This window comes from Antedon mediterranea, chromosome 4, assembly GCF_964355755.1.
Source record: "Antedon mediterranea chromosome 4, ecAntMedi1.1, whole genome shotgun sequence".
Lineage (NCBI taxonomy): Eukaryota > Metazoa > Echinodermata > Crinoidea > Comatulida > Antedonidae > Antedon > Antedon mediterranea.
The window spans coordinates 2,829,287-2,852,643 of record NC_092673.1 but is presented as its reverse complement, the minus strand read 5'-3'; the positions used below and the strand labels follow the sequence as shown (position 1 = coordinate 2,852,643).

The 23,357-nt window shown below is 31.0% G+C and overlaps 3 protein-coding genes across 3 annotated transcripts; 1 reads left to right on the top strand and 2 right to left on the bottom strand.

The window, feature by feature from the left end:
- Nucleotides 1-1,227: 1,227 nt before the first annotated feature.
- LOC140047882 (pyridine nucleotide-disulfide oxidoreductase domain-containing protein 2-like) lies at nt 1,228-8,366 on the bottom strand. The gene is made up of 14 exons (XM_072092908.1): nt 8,103-8,366; nt 7,819-7,912; nt 7,426-7,499; nt 7,085-7,240; nt 6,622-6,772; nt 6,332-6,393; nt 6,060-6,157; nt 5,242-5,383; nt 4,735-4,942; nt 3,930-4,083; nt 3,622-3,776; nt 3,390-3,496; nt 2,874-2,994; nt 1,228-2,130 (listed from the first exon to the last, which is right to left on the bottom strand). The coding sequence occupies exons 1-14, from the start codon at nt 8,289-8,291 to the stop codon at nt 2,036-2,038; spliced, it is 1,806 nt and encodes a 601-aa protein (XP_071949009.1). The 5' UTR covers nt 8,292-8,366; the 3' UTR covers nt 1,228-2,035.
- An 8,047-nt stretch (nt 8,367-16,413) lies between these two features.
- Nucleotides 16,414-20,236, top strand: LOC140047880 (uncharacterized). The gene is made up of 9 exons (XM_072092906.1): nt 16,414-16,455; nt 16,819-16,954; nt 17,282-17,449; nt 17,572-17,680; nt 18,019-18,195; nt 18,479-18,562; nt 18,879-18,986; nt 19,380-19,610; nt 20,045-20,236. The coding sequence occupies exons 2-9, from the start codon at nt 16,862-16,864 to the stop codon at nt 20,065-20,067; spliced, it is 993 nt and encodes a 330-aa protein (XP_071949007.1). The 5' UTR covers nt 16,414-16,455; nt 16,819-16,861; the 3' UTR covers nt 20,068-20,236.
- A 393-nt stretch (nt 20,237-20,629) lies between these two features.
- LOC140047881 (uncharacterized) lies at nt 20,630-22,535 on the bottom strand. Its single transcript, XM_072092907.1, has 4 exons — nt 22,483-22,535; nt 22,051-22,274; nt 20,998-21,405; nt 20,630-20,716 (listed from the first exon to the last, which is right to left on the bottom strand). Exons 1-3 carry the CDS (start codon nt 22,501-22,503, stop codon nt 21,075-21,077), a joined length of 576 nt encoding a protein of 191 aa, XP_071949008.1. The 5' UTR covers nt 22,504-22,535; the 3' UTR covers nt 20,630-20,716; nt 20,998-21,074.
- Nucleotides 22,536-23,357: the final 822 nt, after the last annotated feature.

Here is a 23,357-nt window from a genome sequence, read left to right as displayed (position 1 = left end):
TAATTTCATCGAAAATAAATTTTGACAATTTTGAACATTTTAAGCGCGCGTACGCAAGCGTTATATGCGCTACGCACGTAATTGTATTGCCATATGATGAAATATGACCTGAAATTTATGAGTACCAAATTTTGTTTAATTGTGATTCATGCTTGTGAAGATATGATTACAAACGTGATTTCGTAAAATCGCGCGTAGACCGCGTAATTTTTGATTACGCATCGTGAAAATATAACCACATCGATTCCTGGCCATAAGGAATATACTCTGAAAACTTGACTTAGCTAGATTAAACTGATGCCAAGATAATGCACGGACAAAATAGTGCTAAGGAAAGAATAAATAAATAAATAAATAAATAAATAAAGATTTTGACAGAATCAAGAGGTTATATGCATATCATGCATATAACCTAATAAAGAACGATGTAACCAGGGAGGAGAGGAGTTTAACTCGTCCCTGATTTAACGTAATAACTCATGTTAGTTGAAGACAATTATTTACCTGAATTAGCATACAGCAATGCTACAGAAATCACCATCATTTTAAAGAGCCCTCTTGTAGATGAAGTTGTCGTACATCGCATGGTTCCAAAAGTATACGAACTTTGATAATATAATTGAATAACTTATGGTTAATTGTTCATAACTACTGTTAGTTACGATGTGTCGGTTAAACGTCCCTGCGCCGATTTGACTTTCGCTAGTTTGTGCACCGGGTTGGTAAATTAATTCGGAAAACATCAAACGCCGCCTTACCTAGTTCAGGTAATATATCAAGGGGTACTTGACCAAGATATGACGTAATAAGTAAGCCTACAGTACGGGTGAACATGCGCTGTACAAATGCAAAGTTTGTCAAAACCTTGATAAGTGATTATAAAAATTGACACTGTCAATTACAGTAGGCCTATTGTGAATGTTATAATAACGTGTATTTGCTTTGAGGTTATGTGTGACCTTTCACTTCAGGTACAAAAGTGTATCACAGGTTCAAATAAACTGTTCTTAAGGCCTATAGCTTTTTGGTAATAAAGAGAGTGACATTTTGGTGTGAAACTACATCAACTTTCTGTGGATGAATGATGACGTTGGTGACTACGAAACACAAATCAATTATCCATACCAATAATCAATAATCCATGCCAATAATAATCAATAACACTATGCAACAAGAGTATTAAAAATACATACATTAATTTATTTACGAATGTATTACTATGTACAGTATGTGTTTCACAGTACTCACACTATATTCACATCTAACCCTGTCTATCTAAAATATTATGTACATATTACAGTATAAATATTTACTTACAACGTTGACTTGACAGAAAATAACTGCTTTTCAAACATGGTTGATAATAAATGGGCTATAAATATTTTAAGAATCTGTTTTCAAGACATTAAATTCACATTTTACTACACTGGTCATAACATTACACACTACACTCGGTTTTACGGTGATCGTGCTTTCGCCGTAGCAGCCCCTAAACTCTGGAACACTCTACCCCTCGAAATACGCTCATCAAAATCTGTAATCACATTTAAAACTAAACTCAAAACTCATCTCTTCAGAGAAGCATAATCACACGCTATTACTTGTACAGATCTTGGAAAACACAGCGCTTTGAAACCTTTGTCTCTTGCGCTTTATAAATGTTATTTATTATTATTATTATTACACTGCATTACACTGCATAGATTGTGTCATGTACATTTTAAATATTTGGATGTGTACCTGTTACTGGTCCTTGTAACCATGATACTAGATCACAAATGGTGGCTACTGACTGTATACAGTTAGCGCTTATGGACACTACTATGCTAAAAACAATATCACTCCTGCATAAAATTAGACCACTACCATATATATATATTATGCATTTAAAAAAAAATGTTTTGTAGCTGAACCCATCTCCGAGGAACTGCGACCTGTCAACTCCACTTCTGTCTATTAATACACCTGTTTTGTAATTATATATAACAAGATTTGTTTATAACTATTATAGCCATTAAATTACACGTTGAATCAATCACTTAATAATCTTTATCCGTTTTCGTTTCTGCTTCAGATCTTTAATGGCAACACTTGCAGCATTTCGTCCAGGTGCTCCCATCACACCACCACCTGAGAAAAGAAAAATTCTGTATTCATTACAACAGGGTTCATACAGAGTTTCCATGACTTTCCATAAAATGTACAGCAAAAACCACATGACTTTTGATCAGTTTCACATGACAGATATTAATGCAAAATAACTGTAAAAATGGCGTCATCTTATATAAGTAATAAGTGAATGTTTTAAGGTTTTTTATTCATGTATGTTTTATAATTTTATGGTACGATATCTAATTTTAATAAGATGTTTCTATTTTTATAGCAATTTTAACTAATTTTTAGTTATTTGTAATACAATTCATTTCAGTCCTTGACTGACGTTTTGTAATATATTTTTATATACCGAATAAATAAATAAATAAAAATAAAAATATATTTTCTTTCTTTCCATGACTTTATAATGAAAGCCATATTTTCCATGACTTAAAGTAATTGATGTTTGTTTTGTTTTTGTTTGTTATGTTTTTATATATTTAGGCACATTGTCAAGGATAACCATAAGCAAATTCATTCACTATCCTTCTTAAAGGTGGCAATCCCATTCACAAGACAACATATACACAAGATGCTCTACATAAACAAAGTCTTATTACAAGCCTTTGGGAGTGGAGTTGTGATTTGTCATTAGAAAAATGTCCTGACATATGACAGAACTTAAACCCAGGACCGTTGAATTGCTAGCCCAGCATCATAACCACCAAGCCACAACTCCACTCGTGATAATGCCAATAACATGTTGAGGGCTTCATTACCTGGATGGGCACCACTACCACAGAGATAAAGACCGCTTAGTGGAGACCGGTATCCAGTTCTAGATGAAACCGGTCTAGCAAAGTATAACTGGTCTAGAGACATAGCACCATGGAAAATATTCTATAAAAGAAAAATATCGGATTTAGAAAATTATTTAAATTATTTAGGATACAACAGGAATTGAATTGTATTAATGGAAAAATTAATAAACGAATACTGTAGTTATCTAAAAATCAATTATATTATTACATAGTTATTTTTATTACATAAACCAAGTCAATCTAACAACAGGATGCTGAGCTCAGGAGATCAAAGTGTTTATCTGTGGCTGCAACACGATCAGTTCCACTCCTCTTAACAGACACAGAGCATCAGAGAGAATATGTACATAGTACAGTACTGTTGGTATTTGTTGCAGCCAGACATAAGATCAAAGGACTGTTACGAGTTCCTATCTTGGCAAGGCGAGCCCAGTGTCCTGTTGTTAGTTTGCCTTGCATAAACCAATTACTTACCCCTCCTGTTAGTCCAAATATTCTTTCTAGTTCAGGAGGCGGAAGAACATCAGCACCAATTACGCTGTCTTTGAACCCAGGGGCATAATTCTCAATGCCATCAAATACTGGAATTACAAACAAGGTAAAACACTCATTATAAACACCTATATTTGTACTTAGACCACTAAAAAATGTCAAACAAGACAGAAAATGTATTAATTGAAACAAACAAAGTGATTAAATTAGTTACCTATGTCTCTGTATTTATCCATCATATCTCCATCCCAATCACGCCCATCTTTGAAATGATATGGTGTGTATTGAGTGAACAACGAGATTACATGACGACCCTCTGGTGAAATGGTAGGATCCAAGGACGATGGTATACACATCTCTATCATTGGCCTAAAATTTGAAAAAAAAATGTTTTTGGAAAAAAATAGATTGATGACATGTTTCACAAGAGGTGGGGGGTGTGGTGTGGTGTTATGGCACTGTGGGGACGGGTGTTGTTGTGGTAACATACTTATTTTTTTTAAAAGGGCACATGATACTTACTTTTCAGGGAGTTTGCCCTCCATAGCCACCTTGTATGCATCCTCTATCATTGGACAAGTCTCTGAGTTAAGATGAATTGTACAACCATGGTGTGGGCCTGGTTTGTTCTTTGGTGTAGGCATTGCAAGAAAATTAGGTATGCGATCAACAGCCACTGAAATGTAAAATCATCATTTAACTAAAATACATATACAAACGGCATTTCCTATGGTTTCACTGGCAAAAAGAAACAATAAAAAGGCATTGTCTAATTAAAACTATATAGTAGAACTCCTCATTTGAGACACTTCAACACAGATGACAATCCTATTAAGAGAACACTAATAATACAGTCATCTCTCCCAATACCGGAGTCTCTGAAAACCGGAAACTCTCCCAATACCAGACTTCTCTTAAGGACCAAAAGGTATTAAATTCCCTTTTACCATTAAAAACACATTCCGAATACCAGACTTTAAGGAAAACCATGCATATTAGCTCAAAGGTGTCCGGTATTGGGAAAGTTGATGTTTTGCATGTTTTAGCACTGTGACCACCACCAATTCGGGGAACACTTTTTACATGTTATTGCTTCAAAAACAAGGTAAACAAAATATATCAAATGTGAACTATGATAAAATAAATTACATAAAGCACTGTCTACACTATCAAACTTTATGTGACAAAATAATGTGATTTGCCCATATATGAACATGATGATGTCATATCACTACTATATTTGGGCATATCACTACCATATTTGGGCACATCACACTTTTTTGTTTGACAGTATAGACAGAGCTTTAAGAAGTAACATATTTCTCACCATTTATCTTTGTAACTGGTGAAGTATAATCAATTTTATTGACTTCTTCAACAAAGTCACTGGGAAGGGATCCCTCTGGCACAAGCTGTTTGTACGTCACATGTGGTGTAGCGTTTGATAGTATAATGTGACTGTGGATCTCTGTACCATCCTCTAAGACAACGCCACATGCTTTGTTATCAGCATTTAACATTATTGAAGACACTGGCTAAAAATGTTAAAGATTACTTAGTGGAATAGAGATTTAAATCAATTATGAAAAAGAATTGTAAAACTCAAAATGATACTACAGATTAGACTAGAAAAATAATTCATAGTGCATACACAATTAAGGGATAAAAACTTGGTGATTTATAGTAAATAGTACAATAAATAGTACAATGATGATAACATAAATAATTTAATTATTACAATTTCTGCTAATTAAACTTTTTTTTGCTTGATTGTACAGTATACAGAATGTAATGTACCACTACTATGTTTTAGCATTTTCTGCAATGTTCTCACCTTTTCTGTTAAAATAGTGGCACCGTGTTCTTTAGCAGATTTACCAATGCACTCAGAAAGCGCACCATTTCCCCCTTCAACATACCCCCATGCTCCTATTTTACCCTCTAATTCACCCATGACATGATGTAGCAAAACATAGCTAAAAAAACAATACCATTAGTATGATGATATAAGCATGGTTTATTAATAAATTGAAAGTGCAATTAAATGTTATATTATATAGCCTTCAATATTGAAGACGGAAGAAGCAGATTTATTGAATAAAAGTTTACTTTAGTAATAAATATAAATAAATAATGAACATTTTGTATTTGTTGAATGGAGAGAATATTTCATTCTTTAAAAGCCTGACTAAAAAAAACAGTGAATTTTTTAACTCATAATATTCTCTTTACTCAACTCATACAAATTCATTATTTGTATGCTGTTAACAAAAGAGCACAAGAGTTAATTGTTGCTTGAACTGAAATGTTAGTAAAATGATGATACAATAATATTCATAGTTCTCCTAAGCAGTACTGCTATGAGCACTCACTGGCTAAACCCAGATGCTCCAGAGCTTAAGGGGCCAAGTGCAGCTCCAATGCAACTAACCAGCGTTAAAGATCCCAGTGCATGTTGGAGTCCCAGGCATGAGCAGCCCCAATCCAACTACCCAGCATTGGAGGTTCCAGTGCAATAGGAACCCAAATACAACTACCCAGCATTGGAGGTCCTCTTAGGAGTGCTAAGCCAGGGGCCTTTGCCCCATGCATTACACAACTGCTCCTGAGGTCAGAAGATTCGAATACTCATTCAAGCCTGCTAAAACATACCCACTGCCTGGCGTGCTTGGACTCAACATGGCTCCAATTACTGCATCAGTTGCCAATGTTGCTTTCAAAGGCTCCGATTCAAACCACTTTTCAAGAACCTGTATGGGAAGATGATTTCAATACTGTACATAAACTATAACTAATAACGTAAAGTTATATAATAAATAAAAGCAAAAACTGTATACAGTAACAGACAATGTTTATATTTAAACGTTTAATGAATCTCTCATCACAGCCTAATAGCACTATTAAACTGTATTTACATCCTATACCTTTATAGCTGGTGCAGTGAGCAGTTCATAGAAAGCTGGCAGATCCGATCCAATCCCTTGCCCTTTAACATAAAAAATATAATTATATATATATATAAATATAATAATATTTATGGCATCAACTTCAGAATATCCCAAGATTAGTAATGAAACATAAAGATGTATTTTAAAATGGCATATTCAACAAAAAAATCCAATATATCTATAAGGAAGACATTATTTCTTCAAGATGAGGAATCATGAACAATAATTACAAAAATACAGATTATAAAATATACTTTAAATATTACCTGTGGAGAGTAGGGCCTTTAGCGAGTGCACCTCCTCCAACTTCTGTAATAGGGAACCTGTCATGTTTCCAAGATTTATTGGAGAATTGTCCAGTAGAGGTCCAAGCGCTTTGGCCATATTCAGAAGCTGATGTTCATAAATTGGATAATTCTGGGAAGAAAAGTGATACATTATTGTACTGTACTTTTGAACAACACAAATATATTTAATATATAATTTACTGCTTATAAGGCCAATTTCCATAGACAAGCGTTAATGGTAATAACAATATAGAACATATGTCATTTCTTATGACCATTTACACACAACGCAGAATGGATGGCCGGTTTCCACTTAGGATAGATAGATTCTATGTGGGACAAGCTACATGGTTTTCCACTTACCATTACTGTAAATTGGCCTTTACAGTAGCAAGTTCTCGTTTAATCTTATCATTATCAAATATTTGTCATATGTTCTAACCTTAGCATCTTTTTTTGAAAACTGAGCAATTTGTTTATAATTTTCATCATCATGTGAACCCAGAAGCAATGACCTTGGATGACCTCCAACGACAGGATCTTCAAGAATAGGTGTGAAAGCGTTGTATTCACGGAAGTGAATTTTCAATCCATGTCTCTGAATAAAAAAAACATAGAATTTTAAATACTTGGTATAGAATTGTTTGTAATGTATTTTATTTTGTTAGTTAAAATGAAACTGAATGGAAAGATACTTCATTTAAAATTTATGTAAAAAACAACTTAAAAAATACAAATTAAACAAATATTTTCATTACTTAATTTCACTAATTTGACACTAACCTTCAATTCTAGATCGTCATAAATATCTGGTCTTAACAGGCTTAGGACATATGAGCATCGAGAAAATTTGAATCCTTAAAAAAGTTAAATAAAATACATTTACTATTTTAAAGTATTTAAGTATTTTTTCAGACCAGATTATACTGTCGTCACCATGGAGCTATAGAATTAGAGCTCCATGCTGTCACACTCTTGAAAGTCAGTAAAAATGAAGAGACAGTTAGATTTTACCTTACATGTGTTATGCGCAATTTGAAATTGCTCAAAGATCTTTAAATTGTGCAATTTGAACTTGCGCTACGCAATTTGAACATAAAATAACACGAAAACTAGTATCCATACATAGTGGAAACTCTGTTCGTACGTATTCACGCATGCATTGCGGAATTTCACCTGGAATTAGTTCTTCAGTGACGGAAGCTCCACCAATCACATGCCTTTTCTCAAGTACTACAGTATTCAAACCAGCTTTCTGTAAATATGCAGCCTGTTGTTGGGTAAAATAATAAAAAATAATAATAAATATTTTTGACATTTAATTAATTATAATTCAATGTTATATTGCAAATTCCAATAACCTAAACTTTAACTTGTCATCAAATAATATGATGATTCAAGAAATGGCCTTATTTCACTCAAACAATTGTTTACCTGTCTAGGCCTAGACCTTGACTTACCGATACCAGACCGTTATGTCCACCGCCAATAACGATCGCATCGTAACTTGTCTTCGGTTCTTCGTTCGGGGTAGAGTAGGTGGAAGTTGGCCTTGAGTAAATGTGCCTTTTTCCAGCTCTTGAGAGGTTAGCTAGCGATTTATAAGATCTAAGACATGTTATCTGAGATGGTACTAGTGATAAAAACATACCTACAAAGTTAAATAACCTTGTTTACAACAAATATTAACTTTGTTTTGATACGCTATTGATGATGGTGAAACACGTGCCTAGCCCAGGTATATAAACTATACCAAACTGGCGAGTAAATCATGTTTTACTTTTTAAACCTCGCAACGTCTGGTTGAAAAGGCTACTCGGACCAATAATTTCTATTAGCCTAGGGGTTATTGCGATTTGGACGTTTATGATTGGCTGTAGCCATGGACTATATTGATTAACACTGTTCTGATTGGTTGTAGCTTTGAATACATCTTCTCGGAACTCGTCCTTAATACAATAGCAATTTAGCACAGTGTTTTACTATATAACCAGATAAATAATAGGAAACATTTAATAATTTGATAAATGACATTTAAATAGCAATTTAGGTAAATGTCTTTTGAAATGAAATTAAATAAATTATAACCAATTTGGTTAGAGTAAAACACAATGATAAAGAATAGGAAACATTTAATAATATGATAAATTACATTTACATAGCAATTTAGCACTGTGTTTTACTATAACCAATTTGGTTAGAGTAAAACACAATGATAAAGAATAAGAAACATTTAATAACATGATAAATGACATTTAGCAATTTAGCACTGTGTTTTACTATAACCAATTTGGTTAGAGTAAAGCACAATGATAAAGAATAGGAAACATTTAATAACATGATAAATGACATTCACATAGCAATTAGAATAGGAAACATTTAATAACATGATAAATTACATTTACATAGCAATTTATCACTGTGTTTTACTATAACCAATTTGGTTAGAGTAAAACACAATGATAAAGAATAGGAAACATTTAATAATATGATAAATTACATTTACATAGCAATTTATCACTGTGTTTTACTATAACCAATTTGGTTAGAGTAAAACACAATGATAAAGAATAAGAAACATTTAATAACATGATAAATGACATTTACATAGCAATTTAGCACTGTGTTTTACTATAACCAATTTGGTTAGAGTAAAGCACAATGATAAAGAATAGGAAACATTTAATAACATGATAAATGACATTCACATAGCAATTTAGCACTGTGTTTTACTATAACCAATCAGATTAGAGTAAAACACAATGATAAAGAATAGGAAACATTTAATAATATGATATATAACATTTACATAGCAATTTAGCACTGTGTTTTACTATAACCAATTTGATTAGAGTAAAACTCAACGATAAAGAATAGGAAACATTTAATAACATGATAAATTACATTTACATAGCAATTTATCACTGTGTTTTACTATAACCAATTTGGTTAGAGTAAAACACAATGATAAAGAATAGGAAACATTTAATAATATGATAAATTACATTTACATAGCAATTTATCACTGTGTTTTACTATAACCAATTTGGTTAGAGTAAAACACAATGATAAAGAATAGGAATTTAATAAAATGATATATAACATTTACATAGCAATTTAGCACTGTGTTTTATTATAACCAATTTGGTTAGAGTTAAACACAATGATAAAGAATAGGAAACATTTAAAAATATGATAAATGACATTCACATAGCAATTTAGCACTGTGTTTTACTATACCAATTTGATTAGAGTAAAACACAATGATAAAGAATATGAAACATTTAATAATATGATAAATTGCTAGCACTGTGTTTTACTATACCAATTTAGTTTTGGATAAAGAATATGAATTTAAAGAATGGATATAATATGATATGATACAATATGATTTTCTCCCAATTAGTAAGACATTTTGGAATACTGCGTGCGTAGTGCATCTAACAAGATCATGTTCGCTATTTAAAACTCACATTTTAAAACCGTAAACGCATAAATTTGCGGACATACTCCGTAACTCGTAAAACACACTTCCAGAGATTTAATAATTTTAACAGTACTACAAAATCCATAATATAAAGTAGTATAGATTTGTACAAAAAGAGCAGAACAATTAAATTAACTGTCATTACATCTACTGAACTGTCTCATTACATCTACTGAAAAATTCATCGCGATGAATTTATTTATAATACACCAATCAGATCACACGCAATTAGTATGGAATGCCAGTTTAGGCGATGATAAAATCGCGTCGATGATGCAATGAAAATTGCGTCGATGTGATGAAAATTGCGTCGATGAATATATTATTGATGTAATGATGTGATGAACATTGCGTCGATGAAAATTGCGTCGATGTAATGAAAATTGCGTTAATGTGATGAAAATTGCGTCGATGAAAATTGCGTCGATGAAAACTGCATCGATGAAAACTGCATCGATGAAAAAAAAAAAATGTTCATCGATGCAGTTTTCATCGATGAAATTTGCAATCTCCCTGCCGGTATGATTTAAATATGATGTCATGGATGCTGGACATCTGAATTTTATGTACTGAACTGGTGGATTAACGGAAGCAATTAGCTAGAAGATATAATGTGTCCGAAAGGACAATAATGGATCCATTGCTAAAATGTGTTGACAATAAATCACTAAAATGTTAATCAGTGCATATATTTCAACATTGTTTTAGTGCGCGCTCACTGTGCGCTTGTCTATAACGCGCGCAAGCGCAAGCGGTAAACATGTTTATCATATCAAAATATTCAGAAACCGTCAATTTTTAGCAACATAATAACATTATTAACATCATTATTAACATCATCATTTACTTTACTAGTAGTCATTTTCATCATTGATTGAATTAAAACCATTTGGAATTTTCATAATCAATTAAATTCATCACATCAATTTTCATCGATGCAGTTTTCATCGACGCAATTTTCATCGATGCAGTTTTCATCGACGCAATTTTCATCGACGCAATTTTCATCGATGCAATTTTCATCGACGCAATGTAAATTGCGTCGACGCAATCTACATTGCATCGACGCAATCTACATTGCGTCGATGCAATTTTCATCGACGAAATTTCATCATCGACGCAATTTTTATCATCGCCAAAAACTTGTGTAAAACGGCGTTCCATAAGTGACGAATCGCATATTCGCCGTTTATTGTTGAGGCGCGTAAACAGTGTGCGCAATGCACGTTTTCTTCCCATGACGAGACGAATCGATATTCGACTCTTCGTGTGACGAATAATCGCCAAAGTATAATTAATATAATTAATTAATGAAATAAGATACGCAGTTGATGTTTGCATCAATTGTTCTTTAGAATAAATACTTTCGAAATACAAAACAAAAAATGTGTGGTGAGTGACGATATGTTCAATCATGGACCTATAAATTACTAATTTATAGGTCCATGATTCAATATCTGTAGCTTCAATTCAAACATAATGTAACAGAAAATTCGAAGCGTAAAAAACGTTCGTTTACACAACACTTTTTTTTATACTTTATTATTGATTATTATATTATACAGGAATACTATTTATTTCCTCATTTCTACCCAAGAATAAACAATTTTTGGATACAAAACTTTATGCATGTGAATTACATTACCAAAATCAGACCTGACCAAAATATTAAAATGAGGATAAAAAAACATCGCGTAAAATACTCGTACTCAAAAGCTTCTGAAATTTGTAGATATATGTCATGAAAAAGAAATTTGACATTCCCAATAATTTTTTTTGGCAAAGATGTAATATATGAAACATACAATTTACATAGTTTATCATTGTTTTTTATTAGAACCAATATGGTTACACAGTTAAACATAGTGATACAGAATAGATACTTGTTAGGTTACTACCCTACCCTCTAGTTTGAAGCGACATTATAAATTCATCGAGAAAAAAAACGTATCGTATTCAGAAACGTTTGACATTTTGTATAGATATGTTCAATAAGACAAAAAAAATTATAAATTTCAAGACAAATCGATGATTTCCATTATTTGCATTTCTAAAAATTCACACTTATGAAAGACCATACATTTTCAACATTTCCTTTTTTCTGTGTACCGAGTTTAGAAACTTTTTGAATACCAGACGTATTTTTTTGTGATGCTTTTTCATTTGAATTGTAGTATAAAATGTCATTGAAACGAGATAAAAATCATACAAGACATGTTATAATAGGTTGCTCTATATACATAACAAAATTAGTTCTTTTTTTTTGGTAAGAATCGCCAATGAAGTAGAAAGTTATTTCAGATGTAGTGTGCATTTATACGTCATTAATAGTAGGCCTAAAATATAATATTAAATATTATAAAGAATATCAAACATTTTATGTTATGAAAAATAAAATTTACATATAAGTTTATCATTGTGTTTTACTATAACCATTTTGGTTAAAAGTTAAACACAGTGAGTGATAAAGAATAGAACTGTTTTAGTTTATTTAACCCTAACCCTAGTTTGAAGCAATCACATATTTAATATTCATCGCTAAAAATACGTATCGTCTTGAAAAACGTTTGATATTTGGTAGATATGTTCAATATAGGTTCTTACATCTATAATGCAAAAGAAAATATCCTAATAGTTTTATTTTGATTTCTGAGAATCATCAATGAAGTAAAAATGTGTTGGAAATGTATTGTCTTTCATAAGTGTAAATGTTTTGAAATGCAAATTATTAAAATCACGAATTTGTCTTGAAACTTTTATTTTTTTGTTTGTTTTATAGACGTAAGAACCTATTGAACATATTTACCAAATTTCAAATGTTTCTGAATACGATACGTATTTTTTCGCGATGAATTAAGTATGTGATCGCTTCAAACTAGGGTTAGAGTTATATAACCTAAACAGTGTCTATTCTTTATCACTGTGTTTAACTGTGTAACCAAATTGGTTCTGTAAAACAAGATGATAAACTATGTAACTTGTATTTATTATTATTACATTATATGTATCCTATAATGTAATATGAAAAATAAAATGTACATAGTTTATCATTGTGTTGTACTAAAACCAATTTGGTTAAAAGTTAAACACAGTGTTAAAGAATGGAACTGTTAGGTTATTTAACCCTAACCCTAGTTTGAAGCGATCACATACTTAATTCATCGATAAAAATACGTATCGTCTTAAAAAACGTTTGAAATTTGGTACATGTTCAATATAGGTTCTTACATCTATAATGTAAAAGAAATATCATAATTTGTTTTATTTTGATTTCTGGGAATCATCAATGAAGTAAAAATGTGTTGGAAAATGTATGGTATTTCATAAGTGTACATTTTTAGAAATGCAAATTATTAAAATCACGAATTTTTTGTGAAATTTATATTTTTTGTTTGTTTTATAGACGTAAGAACCTATTAAACATATCTAACAAATTTCAAAAGTTTCTAAATACGATACGTACTTTTTCGCGATGAATTTATTATGTCGCTTCAAACTAGGGTTAGGGTTATATAACCTAAAACAGTATCTATTCTTTATCACTGTGTTTAACTGTGTCACCAAATTGGTTCTGTAAAACAAGATGATAAACTATGTAACTTTTATTTATTATATTATTACATTATATGTATCCTATTCTTTTCATAACGTTTAGATAATAAGATATGTTTAATATAATATTTTGCTATGTAAATAATATCATATAATAAATATTTCATTATCATTGTGTTTTACTGTAACCAAATTGGCTATAGTAAAACACAATACTAAATTTGGATGTAAATGTATCATATTATTATATGTTTCCTATTCTTTATTTGTGTTTTACTGTATCCAGCACAGTGCTAAATATCATTTATCATAGTTAAAATGTTTTACTCTAACCAAATTGGTTATAGTAAAACACAGTGATAAATTACTATGTAAATGTCATTTATCTATTATTAAATGTTTCCTATTCTTTATCATTGTGCTTTACTCTAATCAAATTGGTTATAGTAAAACACAGTGCTAAATTTCTATGTGAATGTCATTTATCATGTTATTAAATGTTTCCTATTCTTTATCATTGTGTTTTACTCTAACCAAATTGGTTATATTAAAACACAGTGCTAAATTGCTATGTAATGACATTTATCATATTATTAAATGTTTCCTATTCTATATCATTGTGCTTTACCATAACCAAATTGGTTATAGTAAAACATTGTGCTAAATTGCTAGCTATGTAAATAATCATTATTATTAAATGTTTCCTATTCTTTGTCATTGTGTTTTACTCTAACCAAATTGGTTATAGTAAAACACAGTGCTAAATTGCATGCTATGTAATGACATTTATCATATTATTAAATGTTTCCTCTTCTATATCATTGTGCTTTACCATAACCAAATTGGTTATAGTAAAACATGGTGCTAAATTGCTATGTAAATAATAATTATTATTAAATGTTTCCTATTCTATATCATTGTGCTTTACCATAACCAAATTGGTTATAGTAAAACACAGTGATAAATTGCTATGTAAATGTCATTTATCATATTATTAAATGTTTCCTATTCTATATCATTGTGCTTTACCATAACCAAATTGGTTATAGTAAAACACAGTGATAAATTGCTATGTAAATGTCATTTATCATATTATTAAATGTTTCCTATTCTATATCATTGTGTTTTACTATAACCAAATTGGTTATAGTAAAACATTGTGCTAAATTGCTATGTAAATGTCATTTATCATGCTATTAAATGTTTCCTATTCTTTATCATTGTGTTTTACTCTAACCAAATTGGTTATAGTAAAACACAGTGCTAAATTGCTATGTGAATGTCATACATCATATTATTAAATGTTTCCTATTCTTTATCATTGTGTTTTACTATAACCAAATTGGTTATAGTAAAACACAGTGCTAAATTGCTATGTAAATAATCATTATTATTAAACGTTTCCTATTCTTTATCATTGTGTTTTACTCTAAACAAATTGGTTATATTAAAACACAGTGCTAAATTGCTATGTAAATGTCATATATCATATTATTAAATTCCTATTCTTTATCATTCTGCTTTACTTTAACCGAATTGGTTATAGTAAAACACAGTGCTAAATTGCTATGTAAATGTCATTTATCATATTATTAAGTGTTTCCTATTCTTTATCATTGTGTTTTACTTTAACCAAATTGGTTATAGTAAAACACAGTGCTAAATTGCTATGTGAATGTCATATATCATATTATTAAATGTTTCCTATACTTTATCATTGTGTTTTACTCTAACCAAATTGGTTATAGTAAAACACAGTGCTAAATTGCTATGTAAATGTCATATATCATATTATTAAATTCCTATTCTTTATCATTCTGCTTTACTTTAACCAAATTGTTTATAGTAAAACACAGTGCTAAATTGCTATGTAAATGTCATTTATCATATTATTAAATGTTGCCTATTCTATATCATTGTGTTTTACTCTAACCAAATTGGTTATAGTAAAACACAGTGATAAATTGCTATGTAATGACATTTATCATATTATTAAATGTTTCCTATTCTTTATCATTGTGTTTTACTCTAACCAAATTGGTTATTGTAAAACACAGTATATTTTACCTCAACAACATCGCCGCAAAATTGTTTATACGTTTATTTTGATTGGCTAACTAAAGTATGGTCTAATAAATATTGATATCAGAAGATTCCCTAGCTTAGTGAAAAAGTTTTATTACCAAAAATATGCTGATTACGTCACTACCGGAAGTTGTAGTCTAGCATGATGCAGACGCAATTGATTATGTACGTTTGTTAAACATATAAAAAGCTGTAAATTACCACAAAACGACAATAGGAAAGAATTCAAAGAAATGCCCTACGTGTTCAAAATCATTGTTTTAATATAGTCTGTATGTATAACTAACAATTGACCTTGTGGAAGAGCGTATAAATTTAATTTAAAGTAAAACATGATTTACTCGCCAATTTGGTATTGGATATATAGCTCCCTAGCCTAGCTAGATGTAAATGTTACGGTTGAGTAAACACAGCAGGCAAGACATACTAGCCTAATCTAAGAAAAAATGTGTTTAAATACAATTTGATTGCAAAACGTTTTATTATCTTATTTAGGTTTATCAACTAAAATATATTTATTTGATACAAATCCTAAAATAAAACTAACTTTTTAATATAGAAATATATTTTTAAACCCTTGTTGTTATTGCAAAAACTGGTTGAATAAAATACATTTTCGCGCGATTTCTGGGTTTCATAATCCAATTTAAAATCCACCTGTCATACAATAGAAAGCACGTGTTATTTGCGTAAGTCTTTCTTGTAAAATGTAATGTTAATATTGTTTTAGTTGACATAAACTAGCCTAGTTGTATATTTATAAATGGCAATCAATGTTTGTAAATTAACCGAATTCAGCATATCAATGACAATATAACATATAGGCCTAGCCTAGCCTAGCTAGAGGCCTACCCAAACCATCCATCATGTTGTGGTGGTATGTCAGGCCGCGTTGCAACAGCTTTTTAGAAAGGCAGTACGTCCTCAGTACATAGACCCAGAGGTCACCTGTATCCAGCACCTCGCCACAGTAGAGGCCCCTTCATTGGACATCTTATTGTAGAATTGTAAAGGGTAATTTACATTACATTATTTGTTTGAATTATCAACAGATATCATATTGTCATTTATAATATAAGAAGAGAACCAGTCAAAATGCCAACTGCATTATCAGAATATGAAAAGATTCGATTGAAAAATATTGAGGAAAACAAGAAGGTTCTTGCTGAACTGGGCATTCTCAATCCTGTAAGTTATTTAAAATATTATTATTGATTTCTTAATTTAAAAAAAAATAAATTGTACTTGTATAGATTTATCTTCATGTATTTCAGTGCCATGTTTATGAAATAGGGGTTGGGGGGGGGGGGGCGGGACTTCCTTAAAGTAGTGAAATAAAGTGTTCTTAATTTGATGTCTTATCTTTTGCATTACAATTTGCGAAATTTAGAGGGGGACTGTGGAGACCCAGCCGTATCATAGCCGTAGTATAGCTTACTATTCCTTTTAATGCAACCATTGATGCAGTAAACTAAATATATAATTTGTCATAATGCTAAAATTGTTTCTGCGTAGTTTAAAAGACTTCCTAAAGTTGTAAAGAAGACTGTGAAAAGAAAGCGAGAATCCCGTCCAGAAACACCGCGAAAGGTGGTCATTCGTGAAGAAGGTGTCGAGTTCAAATCAGAAGATGGCAGTGATTTTTCTAATGGTCACCGTCGATCCCGAAGACTCAAAGGACAGGTATTTATTGTTAAATACAAAGTGCACAAATAAGTGTTACGATAATAATAAAAATTTTTGCATATAGAATTTTTTTTATAGTAATTAATATATGTTTATTGTGATTTAAATCAATATTTTAGAAAGCACTAGAAGGCATGGAGCTGCAGGAGGACTCTTTCTCTGAGGATGCTGACTACAAGCCAAAGAAGAAAGCACTTCCAAGAGAGAACTCATATGGCAGTATACCAGGTGTGTAGTTTAATGATAATACAATGCTTGGGAAGAATCAATCCAGCTTTTTAATCAACAAAGTTAATTTCATTGTTTATTGTAGCTCTGTCATATTTTTCAAATATTTTTGTCTTTTTCTGTATTACTAACCTTCAACTAATTTTTTTTACAATTGTATGTTAACATGAATTTCCTTTTGGACAAATAAAATGAACTATAAATATTGAATTAAAATATACGTGTGCTTAACGTTTATCAGAAGATTTGAAAACAACAATGTACATTGAACATCATTGTTCTATATACTTAATATTGTATCAAGTATGTCAAATAACAAATTCTTGTTAAATTTTTAGGGGTAGAGGTTGGTACTTGGTGGTGGTCTAGAATGGAATGCTCAGCAGCTGGCATTCATAGGCCAACAGTAGCTGGTATTCATGGCAATGAACAGGAAGGCTGCTACTCTCTAGCGCTATCTGGGGGTTATGAAGATGACATCGATCTTGGTGACTGCTTCACATACACTGGATCTGGTAAGATGCTGATAGAATTACAAAACCCACCATGTGCACCGCTTTCCCTCCACCCCAAATTTGAGAACCATGTTTAATTTACACTGGATAGTTATCCTACAAGAGTATAAAATGATTACTAGAATAATAAGGCGGCAAAGCTCTGTCTACATTATCAAACTTTGCCAAAAAAATGTGATGTGCCCATATGTCATATCACTACCATATTTGGGCACATGATTTTTTTCGTCAAACTTGTTTGATAGTGTAGACAAAGCTTAAAAAGTAATTGTTTTTTTTTTAGGTGGAAGAGATCTGAAAGGAACAAAAGCTAATCCAAAGAATCTGAGAACTGCACCACAGTCGAAAGACCAAACCTTAGCCAAAGGTAGGCCCTTCATTTGAACAATATTATTGACTTTGCACCTTTTATAACTAGTGTACCTTAAGCTCTGTCTACATTATCAAACATTATGTGACAACAAAATGTGATGTGGACCATGTATGGACATGATGATAGCATATCACTACCATATTTGGGCACATCACTACCATTGGGCATATCACACTTTTTTTGTCAAACTAATTTGATAGTGTAGACAGAGGGTTATACCTTGCACATAAAATTGAAGTCTGCACATGTCCCCCACTCTGTTTTTTTCCTTTATAAGTTGATATTATTATTAACATAAATTGTGTTGCAGTTAACTTAGCGTTAAGTCGCAATGTTGATAACGGCAAACCGGTTCGCGTAATCCGTGGCTACAAACTTGACAGTCCTTTCGCACCAGAAGATGGCTATCGCTACGATGGTATGTGTTCATTATTACTCTATACTTAGGAAAAGTAATATAATAATTTAAATTCATTAAAAAAAAAAATAAACACTTATTCAAATCGATTTAGTAGACATGGTTAATACTTATTGAAGCTCTTCAAGTTATTAGTGTTATTTATATAATATTTTATTTTTAGCATATGATATTTCATTGTTTTCAGTTTTGGTTACAATTACATTATTGAAACAAGTTTTGAATGACCATATATTTAAAAAATGGTGTTTTTTTTTTACCTTATTTATAGAGGGTGACCCTAAACAGCGTATGCTGACGAACCAGGGGCCTTCTTGATTAGTATTCCGTATATATTTGTGTTTTTTTTATAGAAGGTGACCTAAACAATTTATTTTTTTTATATTTTTACAGGACTATACAAAGTCGAAAAATACTGGTTTACAACTGGAATGTCTGGGTTCGGTATTTTCAAATATGCCTTGCGACGTATCAAAGACCAAGCCCCGCCCCCATGGGACTTGATTGACAGGGGTGACAGTCCAACGAAGAACAATAACTCAATCACCAGTCCAACTAAACTCAGTTTAGATGTAAAACCAAAAACAGAAATTACTGATGAAAAACAACATAACTCAACCAAAGGTAAACTACACAATGTTTTACAAATATACAAATTTATTATTAATTTAATAAATATGAACCATGTATGGAATTCCTTATTAAACATTATACTGTAGTTTATGCATTCTATTTTGAAATGATTTTATTGTAAGTATATTGTCTTACTAAATAAATCTATTTTAATTTTAATATAAAATAAATTGCACATTTATAAATAATAAAATATTATTTATTTAATAAATATGAAATGTACGTATGCAATTCTTTATCATATACTGTACTGTAATTTATGTGTTCTAATTTTAAATGAATTGATTACAAGTATACTTTCTTTCTAAATAAATTAATCTATTTTAATTTTAATATAAAAAAAGTCGCACATTTAGTATAAATTATAAATAATGATAAATTTAATATGCATATTTTAATTCATAAATGCAAATATATCTTTTCAGAAACAGAAGAACAGAAGTCGTGAAAACTTTCAATCATAAATTTAATTGTGGTGCTAGATAAGCCCAGATATGCAGATTATATATATTGGTGTTTTTATACACATTTTTAAATACATGTTTGCCTATTATTTTGTAGTGTTTTATTGTTTTAAATATTAATTAAATGGGTTTTAAACAATCGACTTTTATACTGAAATTGAAATAAAGTTTTTTATAAATATGTTATTGCACTTCTGTCTTCTTATAGCATTTGTAGATATTTTCATTAAGAATATAAATTAAATGATTCTTCACGATATCGATAAAGATATGTAAATGTAGGCCTGTACATTAATCTAAAGCTCTGTCTATCAAACTTTGTGACAAAAAATGTGATGTGCACATAATGCCATATCACTACCATATTTAAGCATATCACTACCATATTTAAGAATATCATTACCATATTTAGGAACATCATCAAACTAGCTTAAGAATAAACAATTATATCATGAAGATATGATTCCTGTAATACCTAGCCTGACTCCTGGCCTCACCAGTGGTGATTAGCAACCACACCTAATGTGTTGCAATTCCAGTTTGACACCAAAATCACCGTCACCACACCCTTTCACGACCAATGCTGGTGTGTAGCATTCGTTTCGATGACTTAATGCAATTTGTAAATGTGATCTGGAAAAAATAAACAAGATTTTTAAAGTTGATAATCAACTGAGTTAAGCCATGTCTACATTATCAAACTTGACCAAAAAAAATGTGATGTGTCCATATATGGACATGATGATGTCATATCACTACCATATTGAGTGTATATCACTACCATATTTTGGGAAATCACTTTTTTTTTCAAACTAGTTTGATAGTATAATGAGACAGAGCTTAAGTGCGTAAACAATTTTTAAGGAAATGATGGTTAGCCTCTCGGTTTGAAAAGTTTATAAAATGATCATTACCTGCATTTTTTATCTTTAGTCTGGTAAACTTTCATCCTGGAATCAACACTTTCGCCGTAAAATAATTCCACTTTCTCTCAATGTCTGGTATACCCGATTCGTTCAGGCGTTTTCCCAGCACTCTTCTCGATGTCATTGTTTTGTGTTCCAGATGTATCCTCTTTATCTGGTTGATTTCTTCGTCCAGCCCTTTTAATTAATGCCATTAATGATTTCTCATTATGAACAAGAAGACTTCTTCGTATCTCATGTTGATTGATCTCTTGGTATCTTTTCTTAATATCTTTGTCTTTTAAATCTCGGTACAAAACATTTTTTTCAGCAGTTTCTCCATCATCATTTAGAAAAATATCTTGACGAAGAATTCCACCAAAGGCCTTTAATATAAGATTGGTTTGCTTTTTCGTTCTAAAAAAATAATTTTCAAAAAACAATAAAAAAAAACGAAGATTGACGTTAAATTACTGTAATTGTTAATGTCAATTAATAGTGCCACCCACACGTAAACGTTGACGTCACTTGTATCTCAATACGGATATAGGTTTTGTTTTACCCCCATGAGATGAACCAGACATCCTTGAGAAAAAACAGACAAATTTATATGGGTGTTCCCTTTATTGCTGGCTATGTTGTGTAGCAGCGCGACTCTAGTTCACTATGTCGGTCGGTCGGTCGGTAAAAACTAACTTAAGCACGCGACTGCAGCCATGTATATTTTCCACAATAAACTAAACATTTTTTCCCTGATTTTTTTTGTATCCATTTTGTACCACAATGCAAAACAGGTTTTCTTTTACCTGATTGTGTAATCCTGTATAAAGATGTTGCTAAATGAAGAACAAATATATAAAGCAAACCGTATTTTGTTTTTTTTTTTTCAAAATACTGTATTTCATTCTTTTCACTATTTCCGAACATTACATTGCACAATGATACTTATTTTGTTTATATAAATAAGTATAATATGCAGTATAATAATTACATGCATAATATAAGATTTTATGATGATGAATATAATATATTCATATATAATAGACATTCATTGTAACTTACATTGTACATTCACCAACGAACATGTACACATCTTCATCGTCTTCAATTTTTGAAACGTGTTTATTTTGCTGTAGGCCTATTTCATTTCTTTTAAGCATATTCAAAACCGATCGTTTCTGATAGTTACGGGACGTTAAGCCTCTCAACACCGGCCCCTTCGTTTTACCTAGACTGCCACCGTCAACTACCACCACCAGAACAATAACTATCATTGGCAATAACATCTATTAAAACAAAATTTTAAATGAAGGTTTCAAATATTCCGATATTAAAATTATAGCAAGAACAGTACGAAGTATGTGTAATATTCTAGTCGTCGCGCAAAAAAAGGTTCGTAAATTTTAGTCCTAGTTAATTATAAGTCTTACTGTACATTGACATAATTCGTTCACATAATTTTCAATATGTTTAAACAATTTTTATCATACTCACCATTTTTCTCAATTTGATCATGCAGCAAAAATAACGTATACGAAACGTAAGGTCCGAATGCTCAAAAGTTACTAAAGTGATTGCTAACTACGACTACATTTTATATCTATGGCACGCGGCTTGTGACCAGTCAACTGGAACGATTTCGAATGTTGGTGGTCACGTAAATCTGAACGTGGCCGTATCTAATGGGAACGGAAATAAAACACATTTAATAATAGAATCATTGGCAGATGATGTCGATATTATATCAGATTATTTGTAATCTTTTAATCCTATTTATAATTCCATAATGATTTATCTAGTTGAACCAAGGACCAATATTTGTGTATGTGTGTCAGTGACATAACTCTTGTGTCGCACTCTGTACAACTTTAAAAAGAAGTTAGATTACCTTGAGAATCTTAAACTCTGTCTACACTATCAAACTAGTTTGACAACAAAAGTGTGATGTGCCCAAATATGGTAGTGATATATCCAAATATGGTGTGATATGACATTATCGTGTCCATATATGGGCACATCACATTTTTTGGAACAAAAGTTTGATAGTGTAGACAGAGCTTTAACCTAAATATAAAAATGCGTTTTAATCAAATCAGGATTTTTATTATTACTAAAGATGTATTGTCCCCCAAAAACATAAAAATGTAGGTTAATGAGTTTTAAAAGACTTTGAATAGGCCATTCGCAGTTTTAAATAAAATTAATCACTTCTGTAGAAAACAAAATTTTAAAAAAGGGATTTCACTTGTAAAAAGACAAACGGTTAAATTCAACCAAAAAAAACATTGACTTCCCGTCACGTTGACTATTTTTTGCTTTAAGTTACAGTATTTTCAAGAAGACAATTTTTTTTTCGGTCCAACTTTTGG

Coding starts and splice junctions, on each gene's coding strand:
- LOC140047882 (XM_072092908.1), bottom strand. CDS start 8,291: ATGTTTTTATCACTAGTACCATCTCAGATAACATGTCTTAGATCTTAT. Junction 5,384..6,059: donor CCAAGCACGCCAGGCAGTGG/GTATGTTTTAGC, acceptor TTGTTTTTTTAG/CTATGTTTTGCTACATCATG. Junction 4,084..4,734: donor ACCAGTTACAAAGATAAATG/GTGAGAAATATG, acceptor TTTACATTTCAG/TGGCTGTTGATCGCATACCT.
- LOC140047880 (XM_072092906.1), top strand. CDS start 16,862: ATGCCAACTGCATTATCAGAATATGAAAAGATTCGATTGAAAAATATT. Junction 17,450..17,571: donor CCCGAAGACTCAAAGGACAG/GTATTTATTGTT, acceptor TCAATATTTTAG/AAAGCACTAGAAGGCATGGA. Junction 18,563..18,878: donor AGACCAAACCTTAGCCAAAG/GTAGGCCCTTCA, acceptor ATTGTGTTGCAG/TTAACTTAGCGTTAAGTCGC.
- LOC140047881 (XM_072092907.1), bottom strand. CDS start 22,503: ATGATCAAATTGAGAAAAATG. Junction 22,275..22,482: donor TGATCAAATTGAGAAAAATG/GTGAGTATGATA, acceptor TTGTTTTAATAG/ATGTTATTGCCAATGATAGT. Junction 21,406..22,050: donor TTCGTTGGTGAATGTACAAT/GTAAGTTACAAT, acceptor TTATTTTTTTAG/AACGAAAAAGCAAACCAATC.